General features: G+C 41.3%; 1 protein-coding gene and 2 long non-coding RNA genes across 6 annotated transcripts in view; 2 read left to right on the forward strand and 1 right to left on the reverse strand.

Annotated features, from left to right (window-relative positions):
- Positions 1–6257, forward strand: cd9r (CD9 molecule related). 3 transcript variants are annotated; one of them, XR_003296671.2, is made up of 10 exons: positions 2–156; positions 323–411; positions 1355–1460; positions 1573–1670; positions 2612–2686; positions 2772–2876; positions 3196–3291; positions 3475–3558; positions 5042–5220; positions 5315–6257. XR_003296671.2 is itself a non-coding variant. In XM_026324554.1 (9 exons), exons 2-9 carry the CDS (start codon positions 346–348, stop codon positions 4408–4410), a joined length of 843 nt encoding a protein of 280 aa, XP_026180339.1. In that variant the 5' UTR covers positions 2–156; positions 323–345; the 3' UTR covers positions 4411–5184. The 3 variants fall into 3 exon arrangements, 2 of the variants coding, with proteins under 2 accessions (XP_026180340.1, XP_026180339.1); XM_026324554.1 differs by lacking the exon at positions 5315–6257 and having other exon boundaries at positions 4198–5184; XM_026324555.1 differs by lacking the exons at positions 1355–1460; positions 5315–6257 and having other exon boundaries at positions 1–156; positions 4198–5184.
- The window catches only part of LOC113140663 (uncharacterized), a 22045-nt gene continuing 8353 nt past the window's right edge, over positions 5961–19652 (reverse strand). Inside the window, exons 4-8 of one of the 2 annotated variants that reach the window (XR_003296672.1) lie at positions 13987–14140; positions 13769–13838; positions 10981–11063; positions 10281–10367; positions 5961–7072 (exon numbers count right to left, since the gene is read on the reverse strand). This is a non-coding gene — a long non-coding RNA (uncharacterized LOC113140663). Of the gene's footprint in view, positions 7073–10280; positions 10368–10980; positions 11070–13768; positions 13839–13986; positions 14141–19652 lie in introns of both variants that reach the window. The other variant, XR_003296673.1, reaches the window with a different exon arrangement.
- LOC113140664 (uncharacterized) overlaps positions 9023–19652 on the forward strand; it is an 11926-nt gene continuing 1296 nt past the window's right edge. Inside the window, exons 1-2 of the long non-coding RNA XR_003296674.1 lie at positions 9023–9169; positions 9376–9452. This is a non-coding gene — a long non-coding RNA (uncharacterized LOC113140664). The remainder of the gene's footprint in view (positions 9170–9375; positions 9453–19652) is intronic.

Consider the following 19652-nt stretch of genomic DNA (forward strand, 5'->3'; position numbering starts at 1 on the left):
ATGAGAGGGCCGAGCGACACAGGCAGAGGCGGGCTTGTTGCACGTTAAGGCTGCAAAGCGAAAGGAAGCGTGAATTGTGTGGTTTTCTGCCCAGAGGTGGTTTCTCGACTCAACTGCTCGAAGAAAAACGCAGCTTTCGAGAAATTACAGTCACAGGTATTTTCTTCTATTTGTGTTTCTTCTTCAATATCAGGCTCAACGTTGCTGCTTCATGGTCCAATTTGCTGCATGTGCTCAGACTCCGGCTTAAACAACACGCTGTGGTGAATATAATTATATATGTGACCGATGATATATAAAGAGGACTGACCTGATCTTACAGACTTGGACTCGTCGCTGGGAATCATGGCACTGGACGGATGTGGCTACTTCTGCAAATATGTCCTCTTCATTTTCAACCTCATCTTCGCTGTGAGTCCGGATCACGTGTTATTGTGCAATTTTTACGGTCCCTGTCCTCAGAATAAGTAAAGAAAACCTTCACAGTTTAAGTCCAACTTAACTGGACCAGCTACTTATGGTGACATGTATGTTTTTCCACATATAAACATCACACATGAGGAGGATCAGTTAATGTATTGGACATTATACTGTACATTGGACCTATGTTTTCCATGCATGAGTGAAATGTCCCTCTGAGCTGTATCCTGGCTCTAATGGACTCCATGAGAAATTCAGCACAGTCTGACCTACTGAGGAACTGACCTTACACAACAATTGGGAGATTGTGTGGTCTGGACCCAGCACCAGTGAATAAGGGAAGCTGTTTAGTGAATAACCATAAATCTGAGTAAGGCCGACGAGGGGAGTGAGCACATAACGCTCAGATAACGGGGAGGAAACAGAGCAGTTGAGGACGTTTGAGGGAGAGGAGATCCAATATTTTTTCATCATCTATCAGGGAGAATGAGATAAGACTGTCGTATGTGATGTGGTGTGTTTTACTTCACATCGTGGTGAGGTCAGACTGAAAATATCCACCACATATTAGCGGGTCAGCCAGGAGCTGATAAACCATAGGCCGACATTGAGATCTGTGCTGTTTTTATTAGTATAGCAACTTAATAAATGAATGAAATTATAGAACAATTGTCACAAACGCTGAGCAGCTGAAAATAAATTGCAGTGAAGATAAGAAAGTTGAGAAAAGAGAAGTCGACCTTTAGTTCCGACCATCACACAGTTTGTTCTCTTACCTACATTTTACTATTTTAGGATCAGTTTCCTTCGTGGCAGGTGGCAACATCATCAAGCCACCTGCCACGAAGGTCGGTGAAGTGTGAAACCATGTGCCAGGTCTATCAATGTGTGATAAGTGCGTCAGTACATTGTTTTTTCGCTTCCTTGTGAGCAGGTGGTGGGGCTGGCCTTTCTGGGGCTCGGCCTGTGGCTGCGGTTCAGCGAAAACACCAGAGGCATCTTTCAAATCGAAGCCCTGAACTCGAGCGCGTTTGTTATGAGTGAGTTCAAATTTGACACTAAAAAAAACAAAAAAAAAAAAAACACAAGGATGTTTTCTGCTTCTGGTGCATGTTCACTGACAGATACTGTGTTTTTGTGGTTTTGCATCAGTTGTGACGGTTCTGATCATCCTGGGCTCAGTGATGCTGATTGTGGTGATGTTTGGAGATTACGGCGCCTGCGGCGAGAAAATATGTGCCCTGCAAGTGGTAAGACTTTTTTTAAACTTTCTGAACATAATGTTTTGCTCACTGGCAAAAATAAAGAATAAAATAATAAATAATAATAATAAAAAAACTACATATTAAGACATCCTGTGTGGTTAAACCCGCAGGAAGTTCAGTTCGTAAATGAAACGAGCAGTGTCTGCGGTCTCATGGTGCCACTTGACACTTGTGCGTCATTACAATCAGAATAAGTTCATTTCTTGCAGCCTGCAGACACATTTGCAGCAGGTTTGTGACCACATCACAGCTGAAAGTGTCTCAGTTTCATATTGAAGAGCTGCCACAGCAGCCTGCAGGGACAGCAATGGATGTGAGGAAAGAAAGGAGAATCTAACTCTGCGTCTTTGGACTGACCTCCAACCTGGTTCCCGTTCACCGTCGTCTCTGCAGATTTCTGCTCTTTCTGCACAAAGGTGGTGGCTAAAGCACGAAACAGGAATTCAAATATGTCCCAACATCAAACAGGCACAGTTCTGTTAGTGTGTGTTGAACAGAAACATTAGCGCAGAAACAAACAAGAGTTTCACATTAACATGAAAAACCTGTTTTTGTGAAGCGCATCAGTCTGAACATGTAAGAAAACAGATGAATCATTAGTTACTGAGCTGAGCAGTTTAATACATGCACAGCTTTCAGCTGAGCTCAGTGTGTTTTTACCACTAAACTTCATACATGATCGATAAAGGTTCATTCTTGCTTCTACACATCTTTGTTTTGATGCTTCACTCTAACAACATTTACACGTGAGATGGACGTGAGAAACTTTATGACCAACTGTGTTTTGTGTATATTTAACCTTGAAGACAGCAGTGTGGCTCCATGCTGTCTCTACCATTAAAATCCTCCTAAAAAAAAAAAAAAGCGTACCCTTTATTTTTCCATATTAATAAAATGAAAGTGTTGTTTACTTCCTGTCCTTTCAGTTCTCTACCCTCGTGTCCATTCTGGCCATAGCTGAATTTGTCGTTGGAGTCCTGGCTTGGTCACAGCGCCAAGAGGTGAGACAAGGAACATCAGCAAAACAGAGGGACACAGGTCGCCCATCCGTTTCTCAGCACGATGTTGTGTTTTCATCTCTTTAAGATTGGACTGAGCATCGCAGAGTTCTACACATCCCTGTATGCTCTGTATGTGAAAGGTGGGGGAGACCCAGCCATTGGCGTCACTCTGATGTTCATCCAAGGGGCGGTGAGCACAAACTGACTTGACCTCTGCACGGCTGCGGTAAATAAACGTGAAACTCAGCTGCACATGTTACCTGCTCATGCTGGGCAGTACAGAGGACAACACCAGAGCAAATAGGGAAAGTAGAAACCAGCTCAGACTCCAGGAGAGTTACTAAGACACCACTGAGCTGAGAGACATAGGATTGGCCATAACATAATCCCACATTTATTCATTGAACAGCAGCTGTGGGCTTTACATAGAGATGGTATCATGTCAAATGTCAGTTTCTGCTTGATTTTTGATTCCTGAGGCTTCGTCTAACCTGCTCTCTCCTCTGCAGCTTCACTGCTGTGGCATCACGGGCATGTCTGTAATAGAGGTGGCTCAAAAAACCTGCCCTGAACCGGACGGCTTCTTCGAGCACATCAAGATGGATGTAGGTTGTTTGTCATGAAGATGCTGCATGTGCCGCTCTTTTGTTTTCTACTGTGAGTCATTATCTGTGTTGAGTCTGGACCCGTGACTGATCACAGGGTTAAACAGCTGGACTCTGGATGGGACGGGGTAGGAACAGTGCAGGGCTGCTCTCACTTTCTCCTGTCGTGGTCATTTCTTACAGAGCTGTCCTGTGGTCATCGCGACCATCTTTGACAGCAAAGCAACACTGGTGATGTGGCTCTTCATCGGAACTGGAGTTCTGTTGGTAGGCACACACACACACACACACACCTACACACACACACACACACACCTTTTCACCCTTTCAACTTTTTGTTTGTGGAACCGATCTCAAACTGTAAATTTAGAACAGCAGCTCAGTGTGAGGTGGAGCAGAGATGTTCACCAGGTTCACCATGTTAATGCGATGAGGGTCGTAACACCTGCCTTAGCCTGTTAGCATGCTAGCATGCTAGTAATTGTCCCAGGCACAGAGCCCAGCTGAGGCTGATGGGAGTTTCCCATCTAAAACCGGGACAAATGTGATGGTGCGAGATGAGGGGCAGTGATAATTAAGACAGTTAATCCATCCAGCAGTCGTCTTAGGATTTCCTGACACACATCAGCATGTTAGCATGTTGACATTAGCAGGTCACACATAGCTGCTGGTGAAGGCAAACACTCTTCTACACTAAAACACTGAGTCTCATTGACACTGCCCCAGGACAGAACTCCAGTCTAGACTGCCCCATCCAGCTACGCGCTTCCAGACGAGCTTAGTTTTCTTTTGCTCTTATTGATCATGTGTGTGACCATGTTGTAATCAGTCTGCACCCCTTGTCTCTCCTAATCAATACCCCCACCCTCCCTGCTCTGAAAACATTTTCCTTCCACTCTGTCAAAGATCATAGCTGTGATCTGCAGCGTGACCCTGACTAAAAAGATCTGCATGACTGTCTCTTCACCTCAGTACATCATCCTGACTCAGTCCACTCCTGCACTGGCTAACCCTCAGCCACCTCAGCACCAATTAATCTCCACCTACCCCAACCCTGACCAGGACCCGGTCGTCTTCCCCCCTCTCTCTCTGGTCACCGTCCCTGCGGCTCAGACCTAGTCCTCACCTGTCCTGCTCTGGCGTAGAGAATAGAAACTTAACTTCCTAGGCACTTCTTTCTTTCCTTCGGGGGCCACTGTCTCTGGCCTGTGAAGAAAAAATCCTCTTTAAAGATGCAGCTCCAACAGCATCGTGTTTTCCTCAGTCGGCCAAACGCCAGTGTTGTTTCCAAGCACAGCTGCAGTGGCTGAATTTGACAGCGAAGGCTCATGATGTTTTACACATTTTTAACACGTATATGCTGCATAAAAATCAGCTCCTCTCTTCTTCATTGGCTGAAAGTGTTTCCTTTCCCAGCAGTGTCAGAAGGACGCAGACGTCTCCTCCACAACAGCTCAGTTAAAACAAGTCTCTCATTTTTTTTTTCCCCCATCTACAAATCTCAAATCTGCAGCTAAAGAATAAATTCCCTGAGGTGGATTTTTCCTTCATGTGGCCACTTCACACCAGCTTCTGTCTGTGTGACTGTGCAGACCGAGGGCAGGGGGCTGCCTCTCCATGCTAACTCATTCTGTGGCTGGTTTAATGCTGAAGCTTAGTGGGAAGAAGCAGGTTGTTCACTGCACGCCTCTTTGTCCCATCTCGACCCTTTACTTCTCCTCCTCTTCCTCCTCCTGTGTCTCCCTGACAGATTTCCGCCATGATCTGCAGCACGATCCTCCTGAAGCAGCTCAAGAGAGTCCAGCAGGACATCACCGCGTACTATACGTCTGTGTACTAAGAGGAGAACGTGGTTTTCAACCATTACCTTCCTCTGCCTCAACAACAAAAAGCATCACTGGATGTCAGGCTCCACCCACAAATCAGTATTTACAGATCTAATCTAACTGTATGTCAAACTGCTGATACACAGTGGATTTAAAAAACCTACACACAGATAAAGGTCAGACGTGTTGCATCTTTAATGTGATGTTCCCACAGACACATATCCAGAGAAAGAAAATTTTAATCATTGGGAATATTTAAAAAAAAAAAAGGTCTGAACACCCCTCCTCCTTTATGGAAGCACCTATTGCCTTTAGTTCAGCAAGTTTACACCACTTTTCTTTGAAAAAGTTTTAAGATCCTTCAAATTACAAGAAGTGACCAGCACCTGTCACAACTTCCTGTAGTTCCTTCAGTGTTAGTCTCCTGATGAGTTTTCTCCTCCTCCTGATCTTTGCAAAGTCTCTGTGCTGCCTCATTTCCTCCACTAATTCTTTATATTTCAAAAACCTGCAATTTTAAGGGTGTGTAGACTTTTATATCCACTGTGTATGTGTCAAAATACATTTCTAAACTCCCATTGTTTAAATTATAAGGGACCATTGTCTGTTATGGTATCACATTTCCTGAGAAGCACCTGGAGCTCTGAGAATATGATAAATAATCCGAGGATGAGAAACAAGTGTTATACCTTCGATTGGGAACAACCTGTTGTAATATTAGTGTTTTGTACTCGGGTGCTAAAGCTTTGTGCTCTTTTTGATGGATATGGAAGAGTTAAACACTCACTGAGCCTTGTGTATAAAAGTACAAATACAAAAGGGATCATGTTTTTTTAAAATCTATCTAAATATGTTTTTAAGCTTTGACACCATGCATTAACTGTGTCAGCTTCACTTTCTTGTTACTGCTCATTATCTCCAAACTGCTGCAGCATAATGTTACATTGGTTTTGCTCATTAGAGTCATTTTATCTGCTAGAGTGTTTTTTTTTATTGCTGCTGTGTTTAAAGGACCAAGGGACTTGGTCAGAAAATAAAGTCCAGATCCTGTTACAGAAATATTGTGTTTTGTTGAGACAGGAAACGGCTGAATGCCTCTGACTGCTTTGTTCTGCTCTTTTCTCTGTAGTGCTAACTGCATCACACTGTTGTGTTCACATTTTGTAAAATAAATATTACAGAATGAGTTTCAGTCTCTGTTTACTGGGTGTTTGAGATGTGAGAAGTACCTCAGGGTCCACCAGGTGAGCTGATCCTCCTCCAGCCCTGTCAGAGGGACTCTCTGAGGCCTGGAAGCTGGAGACTCTGATCCTCCAGATGTGGTGGTGGTCGGAGCGTGGAGAAGGAAGCAGCAGCATCATCTGTTCAGACTGTGGAGCTCAAACTTACTCAGACCCCACAACACAAAAGCAATTCATCCTCCATCCTGACCCGGCGCTCATGGTGATAGAAACCTTTCCTTTAACATGGTCCTTCAAGCCGGAGCCTCAACTATTGCCATGGATCCAGATGGAAACACTCTTCACCATCTGATCGTAGTCCTCCACCACCTGCCTATGTAGAAGATTTTAAGTCGCCACACTTGCAATTAAGTTCCTGGCCACCAGAGGTCAGTCACCATCCTGTTGCTGTTGCTTCTAACTTGTCAGTCCTTGATGTTGCTGTTCCCTCTTCTGGTCTAGCCAAGCCAATTGTTTCCTTACGAGACTCGCTACCATATCGTGCTATGGCAGCACCTCAAGAGAGCCCCCCACATGACATATGTGTTCAGTCCTTAAATCCTTCAGCTGAAATTCCTATTCGCCCTCTTGTTTCCTTTTCCTCCCCACAGAGGCAGTTTCCTTCTCCAAAACCCTCAGGCCTCTAACTCACATCATGTTCTAGAGAAGGGGCATGTTGCACCACCTACTGGCAGAACCCATGTATACAAGGTTGAGGGCCCTTCTTCTCCAGACCTTACCAGAGAAGATGAAATACAGTACAGGATGTTACGATAAGACAATTAATTCATCATGATATATATATATAAGACTGAAATAATCATCTCTGAGCCACAGAAACAAAGACAAAGTGTCAGCAGTCACCTCAAGTCTCTTTTTCTAAAATCTAAAAATCAGATTAGGAATCTGGGGGACTCAGACTTAAATTTTAACAGCCACATTAAATCAATAACATCATCAGCATTTTACCATCTCAAAAACACTGACAGAATCAACGGAATCATGTCTAAACCAGACTTGGAAAGACTCATCCATGCATTTATCTCCAGCAGGTTAGATTACTGTAACGGCCTGTTCACAGGGATCTCAAAACGAGCTGTGAGGCAGCTGCAGTACATCCAGAACACTGCTGCTCGGGTCCTGACTAGAACCAGGAAGTACAACCACATTATTCCTGTTCTCAGGTCTCTGCACTGGCTTCCTGTCTCTCAGAGAATAGACTTTAAAACAGCCCTGCTTGTGTTTAAGTCTCTTCATGGCTCAGCACCACAGCACATCTCTGACATGTTGGTGCCATATGAACCACCTCGGACTCTGAGACCATCAGGGTCAGGCCTTCAGCTCGTGCCCAGAGTCAGGACTAAACAGGGAGAAGCAGCGTTTCAGTTTTATGCAGCTAAAACCTGGAATAGTCTCCTGATGATGTTAGACAGGCCTCATCTCTGACAGTGTTTAAGTCCAAACTAAAAAGTTTCCTTTCAGCTCAGCATATGACACCTGACAGTGTTTTATCTGCACTAATTCTCCTTTAATCTTATTTCAGTTTCATTGTTCACTAGTTGTTGTTTCCTGTTTTGATTTTTCTGTATGTACTTTCACCTTGTCTTTTATTTCTGTAAAGCACTTTGAATTACTCTGTGTATGAATTGTTCTATACAAATAAACTTGTCTTGCCTATAAGAGGAAGTAAAACAGCAAAGCTTCCTTTAAAGCGTCAAACAGAGACATGGCAGCAGTTTGGACCTTAGCTAATGATGCTGTTGAGGAGGAGGTGACATGACATGATGACATGAACAAACAGACTGTTAGTCTCCTATTGCAGCCACAGAGACACTACTGGTGAAAACTGTTGTTAGTTTCTGCAGCTCTGTAATGGAAAGCTGTTTGAGCATAAACTCCATATCCTCGATATCAGATGGTCATTTCATACACTAGTTCAGTCTTTGTCACAACTAGTTGGGCAGGTGTTTGCACTAGTTAAACAAAAACACATCACTAGTCACACTTTCTCAGCAACTAGTGTCATTTCTGTCCAACTAGTTCCAAGAAAAGCCTTACTAGCAATGCCAGTCACTGCACTAGTAAGACCAAAGTCCCAACTAGTCAGCTTTTTGATGTACTAGTGGTCCTCTGGACTACACTAGTAAGGTAAAAGTCTTACTAGTTAACTAGTGTGCTGCTGTTTTGGATTTAATGTATAATTTTACTTTCCATTTATGGAATTTCCAAACTTTTGGTGAATTATGTTTAGTATTATACACGTTTTCATCATGCAGCCACCTATGACATCTATGGAAAGAACAAATAGAATTTGTCTTCCTGTTTCAGCCCCTGAGGTCAGAGGCTTCCTGTTTCAGCCCCTGAGGTCAGAGGACAGACTTATCACGAAGATGTTTGCTTTTCAGGGGCACAGTAGTTCCTGTTGAAGTGTGCACCTCATTCATGTGTATGTGTATTTGTTCTCATCAGGCTTTAGGTTTTCACACTTAATGTATCTGCTGTGAATTGGTGGTGACACTTGCTGCAGACTGTGCTGTATCCTTCCAAACAGTTTGATCATACATTTGTTTACAAATTCATATAAATGTCACATTAAATTATTTTTAAATGATTTTAAAAGATTTAAGGTTTTAAGTTTCATATCGCCTTCCTCTATAGGTCAATCTCCACTCAGCCAATGGGAGGACTGAGCAAGGACAAGAAGGCGGGCATGGTTAAGGCTTAAAAAGAAAATGTGCCAGCAGTGAGAGTTTAGCTTTTTGCTGCTTTCAGGTGGTTTCTTGCAACTCAACTGTTTGAAGAAAGAAGTAATAGTCAGGATTTTACAAACAGGTATTTTCTTTGTGCTTATTTTTTTGTTTCATCATTTTGTTGCATCATCGAATAAAGACATTATCTGTTTACAAGAAAGGGCCCCAACATAACTGCATAGTTAAGAATTTACCTCAGCTAGGTTTTAGTATCTGTGTGCAAGGATGTATCTTAAATATATGTATAGCCTTGGAGATATAAGGATTGTTTGTGTCAACATTTTACAGACAAGCAGCTGGTCATTATGGCACTGTGTGGACGAATCATCAAAATATCTCTCTACATTTGCATTATACTCTTAATCGTAAGTCTGCAATACTGCAATATTTTCTTTTTTCTTAAACGTTTAAAAAGGCTGTGAGGTAGTCTAGAAAAACCCATATGCTGATGACACTCTGCTTTATCTATTTTGTTTTTATATACATAGATAGATACATACCTTAAAAATATCACCTGATTTGACAAGAATATGGGTTTTGGAATTAGACCTGGTCTGAGGTGGTCTATATGTGGGGGGGAACTAAAAATCCTCCTTTTTTATAATTAAAAATAGATCAAAGTTTTTGTAAACCTTAAAGTGGGTTTCAGATTTTAAGGGTTTTTTTTTTTTTTCAATTCAATAAAATATATAAAAAAAATACCAGAACCTGAACAAACATGTTCAGAAAAATACAGATGGGACTAGAAGAACTGAAAGTGTGAACCCATATATCTAGAAAAGTTGCTTCACTGCATTTCCGCATTATATTTTTACTTGTGTCTGGCAGATGATGGGGTCATTTTTAGTGGGGGTTGGCGGGTTGCTGATGTTTCAAGTTCCACACCGAATGAAATTTATTTTTTATTTGGGTGAGTTTGTATTCTACACAAATTTGCATAATTTCTCAAAAAAACATGAGGGTGTATTCAGTGACTGATGTGTCTTGTATCAGTTTTCAGGCTTGGTGGCCTGTTGGTGATCACAGGGATTTTAGGACTACGTGGTCTCTACAAAGAGAATAGATGTGCCCTGAAAGTGGTAAGACTTTTTTTTTTAACTTCTAGTTTCCTTATGAACTGGGACTACAGTTCCCACCAGCCTTTCTTACACAAAAGACAAACTGTTATTAGAAAAAGTACAAAAGGTTCTCACATTTATCTGGAAAGTCCTGAGGAGTCCTGTGTTGAACATCATAAAGGGGGAAACATAAACTGCTGATGTTCAGGTTTGTCCCATTCACTGAGAAAAATGAAGAATAAAATAATAAACAAACAAACAAACAAACAAAGCTCCACCAGCTGTAGTTTTTACTGTGTATCTGATACAAGTCATTGTTTGCTTGTGCATCTTAAATGACTGAGTGGCTTCCTGAGGTTTCACACCTGTACATTTTAGAGAAATCCTGCAGGGTTAAAGCAGCATGAAGTTACAATTCGTCCATGTCTGCAGTCTCTCAGTGCCCCTTGTGCATGGGCTTTCAGGAAGTTTTCAGCATTTGAACCACAACATCTAAAAAACTGTCTCAGTTTCACGGTGAGAACTTCACCCAACAGACCCCAACTGATTTAGAAAACAGGTCCATGATTGTCCAACTCATGTCATAAACCCTGAGCTTCAAACTGCAGGAGGAGCCTGATGACCCAGGGTTTCTGTGGCAAAGCTCTGAGGCTTTAACGGCTACGAGGCACCAAGATTTGAGCGCTGAACAGAAACCAATGAACTGAACTACAACACAAACATAATGCAGCAAAGACATTTACACACAAACAAAAAACAGCTGATTTAGAAAAGACAAATATTAGTTTTGATATTTTTGACATTTATTAGGTTTACAGCCTGAAGGTTTACTGACCTCTTCCTGTCCTTGCAGTTCTCCATCCTTGTCCTCATTCTGGGCGTGGTCATATTGATTTTCATCCTCCTGACTCCTGGCCCCTGGTACTGGGTGAGTAGGAAATGAAAAGGAGGAACAGCAAAACAGATGGAAACATCAGAAATCTGTGAATGAAAAACATTTCTAACCACAATGCTGTGATTTAATCTCATTAACTTCTCTGAGCGTTGGGTGACTTTATTTAAAGATGAATCATTTCCTGCAAAGTGACCTGCTGTGATCTGCAGATGTGAACTACAGCACAGAGGATGTTCACCGTTTCTCCTGTCACTCTTCTTTTCTACAGGGCTATAATGTCATTATCCACGTCTTAATTATGACATTCACTGCAGCTGAATTTCTACTGGTAGGTAAATACTTTATTTCTACATTTAGACTGGATGAAGCTCTTCAGGTTCACAGCAGCTTCTCTCTGTGTGCTGCCTCTCTGACACTTATTCTGTGGCTGGTTTAATGCTGGAGGTCATGGCTCTTTGTCCAACCTCCACCCCTCACTTCTCCTCCTGCTCCTGTCTCCCTGCCAGTTTATCACCCTGGTTTGCAGCATGATCCTCCTGTGACAGCTCAAGAGAGGTCAGCATCATCATGACCATGATTGTGCCCATGATGTCAATGTTACTATTCCCCTGCAGTAAGAAGAGGACATGGATTTCAACCATTACCTTCCTCTGCTTCATCAGTGAAGACCATCACCAGAGTCCAGGCTTTAACAGCCAGTCTGCACTTCTGTATATGAGCTAATGTGTTAAAGACATTTTTATATCCTGAAACTTGGGTCGTTCAAACTATGTGACCTATTGTCAAACTGCAAAACAATCCCTGCTGTGTTAAGAGCAACTCTGAATGTGTTATTGTGCTTTGAAATGATCACTGTGGCTCTGGCTGATTTATTACTAAGTTTCTTGCACTATTGTCTGTTGAGCTATTGCATTTTACAGTTGTCACTTTTAGAAAGAGTTTCCTAATTGACTTCATGTTTCCATCAAATAAGAAAACAGGTGCAGGTTTGTCAGTGTCTTTATTTCATTGTTCACACGTCACTTTTGGGACCTATGAGGAAAAAAAAAGTTAAAACCTGTTAGTTACCTCCTGCTTTTGGTGCACAAGGCTGAAACATGCATACCCAAATTAAACTAGATGATGTCCTTACATTTTAAGTCAGAATGTGGCTAGGTCATCCTGTACTAAACCTATACAGACACAAGCTTCATAAACATTATTGAATAGTCCTCGCCTAATTTTTTTGTGTGTTTTTGACTGGAAAGTCCTAAATGTAGGTTGTTCTGGTGAATCTAGTGAAAAAATGGATTGAATGTCACACTTGTGGACCAACACAGGTCCAAATCTGGTCACAAAGGAGCTAAGATTCAACTTCCTGCATTGTTTTTTGTAAGACTATGTCCAGGAGGACCTTATTGTACCATTTGGACAGTCCGACATTGGCACAATGTCACCAGATAACTTTATGGATGTTTAGAACTGTAAAACACCATATTTTAAATACAAATCAACAGAACAAGATAAGCTAGATAAAATGGATTTATTGTAAAAAAAAAAGATGCAAACAGTCAATACAGCTGTAGCTAGTAGCTGTTAGCATGTACAGTAGCCGTTAGCATGTACAGTAGCTGTTAGCTGTATAGTAGCTTCATATTGTGCTGAATCATCGTCCCAGACGTCAATCTACTTTCCCATAATGCACCGTAACCTAAGAGACACGTCACACTGTAAAACATGAAATATGACTCCCCTGACTCCCTGTAGCTGTGCGCGCAGCGTGCCCGCCGTTGTCATGGAGATGGCACTATAGCAGCGTGGTTCATTTAAATCCCCCCTCCCTTTGCCCCCCATTCACTTTGACACCTCATTGGCTACAACATATGTCAATCATCCTTGACAAACAAGGACTGGTTGATTTTACTGTCATTAGAAGTTGTTCTCGCCCCCTGACTGGGTTTTACTTTGAGTCGTGACTCCTATTGGTTTTCGTACCGACTTACGCTTCGTAACGACTTAATTTGCTTTAATTTACTTTATTTGATTTAAATTTATTTTATGTTAAATTTCTTTGTTTTTAGATGCTCTTTTCCATACTTTTAATGTAATTATATACCTTGTAAAGCACTTTGAATTGCGTATTGTATGAATGATGCCATACAAAAAAATTTGCCTTGCCTACGCTGTAAAACGTAACGAACATGTTTGGTTTAGACCTGATGTGATTCACAGAAGCCTGCTGAATGTAGATCTACCGTCTGTCGGTCTGTTGTCGTGGGAAAACGGCGAATTCCACAATAAAACAAAGGTAAGAAGTGGCGTTTTTCAGCGTTTGTACTCTTGTTAAACATGAAGAAACAAGTCGCTGTGATAATTCAATCCTAAATTGCTTTATACCATTTGAATCTTGAGACTTTCTGCTTTCATATGATATATAGTTTGTCGGACTTTATTCAAATTTGGCTATGGTGGTAATACATCTGGGAATACAGCCCAAATACAGTTTTGGTTTTGTTTTGTTAGGAAAGATCTTTGAAATCCATCAATGCAAGTGAAATCCAGTATAATGACTTAACTGGATAATGGAAAGAAAAGTTATATAACTACAACATATTTAGTGCACTGAAAGGAATCCATCTGTGCAGAGGTCCCTTTAAATGATAAGAAGCTATTTCTAAAGACCATGTAAGGACCTCTGTAAGGCCTCTGGGTGAACTTTGTTTTTTACATCTCTACCGTGTTGACTCACCGTGGACGCAGCCCACAGTGCAGTCACCATCTGCAGCAGAGCACACTTCAGTCCAGCAGAAAAAGAAGATCTGAGGAGACAGAAACAAAGTGAGAAACTCAAAGCATCTATTATATAAATACAGTAATCCTAGGCCTGAACATGGCAGCTGAGCAGCATCTGTCACTTCAAACTGAGTCCAGTCTCTGTTTATTGGGTGTTTGAGATGTGGGAAGTACCTCTGGGTCCACCAGGTGAGCTGATCCTCCTCCAGCCCTGTCAGAGGGACTCTCTGAGGGCAGGGCCTGGAAGCTGGAGACTCTGATCCTCCAGATGTGGAGGTGGTCAGAGTGTGGAGAAGGAAGCAGCTGTGATTCCCCCTGGCTGCCACAGCTAAACAGCAGCCAGTGACAGGACTGTTACAACTCAACATTCGTCAAGGAAGAAACAGAAGCACAGACACAAAACCATCATCTGTTCAGACTTTGGAGCTCAAACTTACTCAGACCCCACAACACAAAAGCAAATGGACAAACTGAAAAGTCAGAAGTGCAAAAAGCAAATGAAGAAGTTGTTTAGGTGGAGACTCTGGAGAAAAGGCCATGAAATATTGAAAAACCAAAGGATGATGAGTACACACTATAGTAAAGACTCTCTGCCTTTCTCACTTCCTTCCTCACTGGATTGACCACTGTGTTTTCACCCTCCACCCTCCTAATTTCACTTGATTGAGTGCACCTGGGCATTTAGAAGGGGGGGGGGGGGCAGCTACTGAAATCAACAGCTTGTGTATTTGTCTTTTTAAAGTATACAAAGGAAATAAATATCATCACCCTGGATTGGAGCTCTGTTAAGTATGTTTTTCCCCCATTCATCCTCCATCCTGACCCGACGCTCATGGTGATAGAAACCTTTCCTGAACTTTCTATTTAACATGGTCCTTCAAGCCGGAGCCTCAACTATTGCCATGGATCCAGATGGAAACACTCTTCACCGATCTGATTGTAGTCCTCCACCACCTGCCTATGTAGAAGATTTTAAGTCACCACACTTGCAATTAAGTTCCTGACTACCAGAGGTCAGTCGCCATCCTGCTGCTGTTGCTTCTAACTTGTCAGTCCTTGATGTTGCTGTTCCCTCTTCTGGTCTAGCCAAGCCAATTGTTTCCTTACAAGACTCGCTACCATATCGTGCTATGGCAGCACCTCAAGAGAGCCCCCCACATGACATACGTGTTCAGTCCTTAAATCCTTCAGCTGAAATTCCTATTCGCCCTCTTGTTTCCTTTTCCTCCCCACAGAGGCAGTTTCCTTCTCCAAAACCCTCAGGCCTCTAACTCACATCATGTTCTAGAGAAGGGGCATGTTGCACCACCTACTGGCAGAACCCATGTATACAAGGTTGAGGGCCCTTCTTCTCCAGACCTTACCAGAGAAGATGAAATACAGTACAGGATGTTACGATAAGACAATTAATTCATCATGATATATATATATAAGACTGAAATAATCATCTCTGAGCCACAGAAACAAAGACAAAGTGTCAGCAGTCACCTCAAGTCTCTTTTTCTAAAACCTAAAAATCAGATTAGGAATCTGGGGAACTCAGACTTGAATTTTAACAGCAACATTAAATCAATAACATCATCAGCATTTTATCATCTCAAAAACACTGTCAGAATCAAAGGGATCATGTCTAAACCAGACTTGGAGAGACTCATCCATGCATTTATCTCCAGCAGGTTAGATTACTGTAACAGCCTGTTCACAGGGCTCTCAAAATGAGCTGTAAGGCAGCTGCAGTACATCCAGAACACTGCTGCTCAGGTCCTGACTAGAACCAGGAAGTACAACCACATTACTCCTGTTCTCAGATCTCTGCACTGGCTTCCTGTCTCTCAGAGAATAGACTTTAAAACAGCACTGCTTGTGTATAAGTCTCTTCATGTCTCTGACATGTTGGTGCCATATGAACCATCTCGGACTCTGAGAACATCAGAGTCAGGCCTTCAGCTTGTGCCCAGAGTCAGGACTAACTTTCAGTTTTATGCAGCTAAAACCTGGAATAGTCTCCTGATGATGTTAGACAGGCCTCATCTCTGACAGTGTTTAAGTCCAAACTAAAAAGTTTCCTTTCAGCTCAGCATATGACACCTGACAGTGTTTTATCTGCACTCATTCTCCTTTAATCTTATTTCAGTTTCATTGCTTACTAGTTGTTGTTTCCTGTTTTGATTTTTCTGTATGTACTTTCAACTTGTCTTTTATTTCCGTAAAGCACTTTGAATTACTCTGTGTATGAATTGTTCTATATAAATAAACTTGTCTTGCCTATAAAAGGAAATAAAACAGCAAAGCTTCCTTTAGCTTCATTGCAGTCAACACCAGATCGGTCCAATTATGGTAACAGCCTTTGTCATACAGAGACATGGCAGCGGTTTGGACCTTAGCTAATGATGCTGTTGAGGAGGAGGTGACATGACATGATGACATGAACAAACAGACTGTTAGTCTCCTATTGCAGCCACAGAGACACTACTGGTGAAAACTGTTGTTAGTTTTTGCAGCTCTGTAATGGAAAGCTGTTTGAGCATAAACTCCATGTCCTCGATATCAGATGGTCATTTCATAGACTAGTTCAGTCTTTGGCACAACTAGTCGGGCAGGTGTTTGCACTAGTCGAACAAAAACCCTTACAATCACAATTTCTTAGCAACTAGTGTCATCAACTAGTTCCAGGGAAAGCGTGTGCTGCAAAAACTGTGATAAGTTTACTAGTCAAACATAAGTTTACTAGTTAACTAGTAACCAGTATTAGTCTGCACTAGTAAACTAGTGAGAGCCTAAATTCTCATTAGTTAACTAGTGGGAGAGCAAAATTCTGACTAGTTAAGGCATCTAGACCTTACTAGTTAACTATAGAGACTAAATAATGCTTACTAGTTAACTAGTGAAATCACACTAGTTGTACTAGTGACAGGCATTTTGACACTAGTTACCTAGTAAGTTTCAAAATGTTCACTAGTTAACTAGTAGCACAAAATGCTAATGAGGGGGTAGGTTTGTGGGCATTTCAGGCTTTGTATTAGCTCTCCAATCCAAAATTAAAAATGCCAACAAGAATCAGAATGAAGGATTTTGTCATTATCCTGACCACTTCATCTACATGTTGTACACTAGTTAACTGCAACTGCAACTAGTTCACTGAGGAACTGCAACTAGTTACCTGGTGAATAGATGTCACAGCTTACATATTGAACAGTCAAGGCATAAATGCTGACAAGTCAACAAGTCAAGGTTTATTAGATCTTACTATTTAACTAGTGAGACTGAAATGTTTAGTAGTTTACTAGTAAATACCAAAATGACCCGCACTAGTAGAACATGTTGGTCTTTTTGTTATAACAGCTTGTGTAAACCACTGATACTAGTGGCACTAGTAGTATTAGTTGTATGTATGCCACTAGTGCACTACCCCCCCAATACTTTTAATAGGAGTTTACACTAGTGGTACTAGTAGCACTAGTAGTACTGGTGCTACTAGTAGTACTAGTACCACTAGCAGACAACAGCATACAAATGAAGCAAGGAGGACAAGGATTTTGATTGGACAGGGTTCAAACTGTGTATTGGAAAGTTGTGCTGCTTTAAACTGATGAAAATGAACTGTAAGACCCAATAATCTGATTAATCAGATCTAAAGGAAACAAATAAAAGATAAACTGAGCACAGAGGAAGAGCATGGTTTCATTGTAAATTAGCTGACTTCCTCTTGTAACAACTTTTTCAACACCTTCCCTCCATCGTGCATCAGTGTATTTGAATATGCTCATATGATCTTTATTGTCTTACATGACTGAAGCCAGTGTTTAGTCAGTGCATGGTTGATGGGATATTGGGAGAAAAGCTGTAACAAACTGGTATTTTTTGTTTGACCCTTTTCCATATTGTTCCTAAAAGGAATATTGGCTGAATACTGTGGCTACTTCATGCATTTGTTTACTTTGTCGCTAATTAATAATTAATTAATATAGTATATTTTTAGCAGCAGTGAGGTAGAGGAGCAGCCCAGGCTTTGTAGAGTTAGGTTGAACTCCAGGAGAACCAATAGGAAGGTTGGATTGATGTCACTCCTCTTCATTAGCATTTAGAGAGAGTCACTAGCACAACTAGTGTGGTTTTAATCTCACTAGTTAACTGGTATGCATTATTTAGTCTCACTAGTTAAGTAGTAAGATCTAGAGGCCTCAACTAGTTAACTAGTCAGCATTTTGCCCCCTACTACTTAACTAGTGACGACTTAGGTTCTCAATCGTTCACTAATGCAGACTAATGCTAATCACTAGTTAACTAGTGATCCAAACTCATGTTTGACTAGTAAACTTATCACAGTTTTTGCAGAACACAAGTTAACTAGTAAGACTTTTACCTTACTAGTGTTGTCCTGAGGACCACTAGTACATCAAAAAATCTGACTAGTTGGGACTTTGGTCTTACTAGTGCAGTGACTGGCATTGCTAGTAAGGCTTTTCCTGGAACTAGTTGGACAGAAATGACACTATTGCTAAGAAAGTGTGACTAGTGATGTGTTTTGCTCAACTAGTGCAATCACCTGCCCAACTAGTTGTGACAAAGACTGAACTAGTGTATGAAATGACCATCTGATATCGAGGATATGGAGTTTATGCTCAAACAGCCTTCCATGAGCACACCCCAACCTGCTTTCTCTTTGGCCACACCCCAGTTCCCTCACCTAGTCAGACAGTCTGAGGAGCGAGGACACAAGAAGCATCCTTCACTGAAGCCTTCAATGTATGTGCTGCTGCCAACAGAACACGAGAACAGAGAAGAACTTCAGCATAAAGGAGTTTGCAGCTCTGCTGTTCCTGCTGCACACACACATACACACAAACTTTTTATTATCCTCAGTCCTGTTTATTGCACAAGCTCAAAGAAAATTATTTTCACCCTGTAAACCAAATATTTTTGGATTCATTTAGTTTGTTTTGGGTATTTGATTGTAAAGATGCAGAAAAACTGGAATGGTCTGCTAATGTGGATGCAGTATACAGGAAAGGGCAGAGCCGCCTCTTCTTCTTGAGACCCTAAGTTTGTGCAATACTAAACACCCCCACCATGATGTACCGACTAAACAGAGCAGCTGCAGTGGGAGGCTCATCGCACTGCGCTGCAGAACTGAGAGGTTGAGGAGATCCTTTGTCCCCACAGCCATTAGACTGTTTAACATTAACTGTTGATATGATATGTTATATGTTATTGACTATTGATGTTAGTTATTGATGTTAGTGACTTTATCTGTGTATTATATTTTATAGTGAAAATTCTATGTTTAAGTTAATATAAGAACTGCAAGACAATCCGAATTTCCCTATTTCCCTAAATGGGGGTGAATATCGCTCTATCTATCTATCTATCTATCTATCTATCTATCTATCTATCTATCTATCTCTGATTTTAAAAAGTCAGACATATACTCAACTATTTGTTTTCCACACAGAACAAACAACAATAATGTTTAGTGTTTGATCTTTCTGCAACATTTTGTTTTCTGAGCAAAGGCAACAAACTCCCATATAAAGTTATTGTACCACTGACGTTGGCTTTGAATTTAATGTATAATTTTACTTTCCATTTATGGAATTTCCAAACTTTTTGTGAATTATGTTTAGTATTATAGACGTTTTCATCATGCAGCCACCTATGGCATCTTGACACATGGCTGAAGGTGTGATAAAATCATGCAGAGATAGAAAGAACATATTGAATTTGGTTTCCTGTATCAGGCCCTGAGGTCAGAGGACAGACTTATCAAGAAGGTGTTGTTTACTTTCCAGGAGCACAGTACATCCTGTTGAAGTGTGCACCTGATTCATGTGTATGTATGT

The sequence above is a fragment of the Mastacembelus armatus genome, chromosome 8 (genome assembly GCF_900324485.2).
Source record: "Mastacembelus armatus chromosome 8, fMasArm1.2, whole genome shotgun sequence".
In the NCBI taxonomy this organism is placed as follows: Eukaryota; Metazoa; Chordata; class Actinopteri; order Synbranchiformes; family Mastacembelidae; genus Mastacembelus; species Mastacembelus armatus.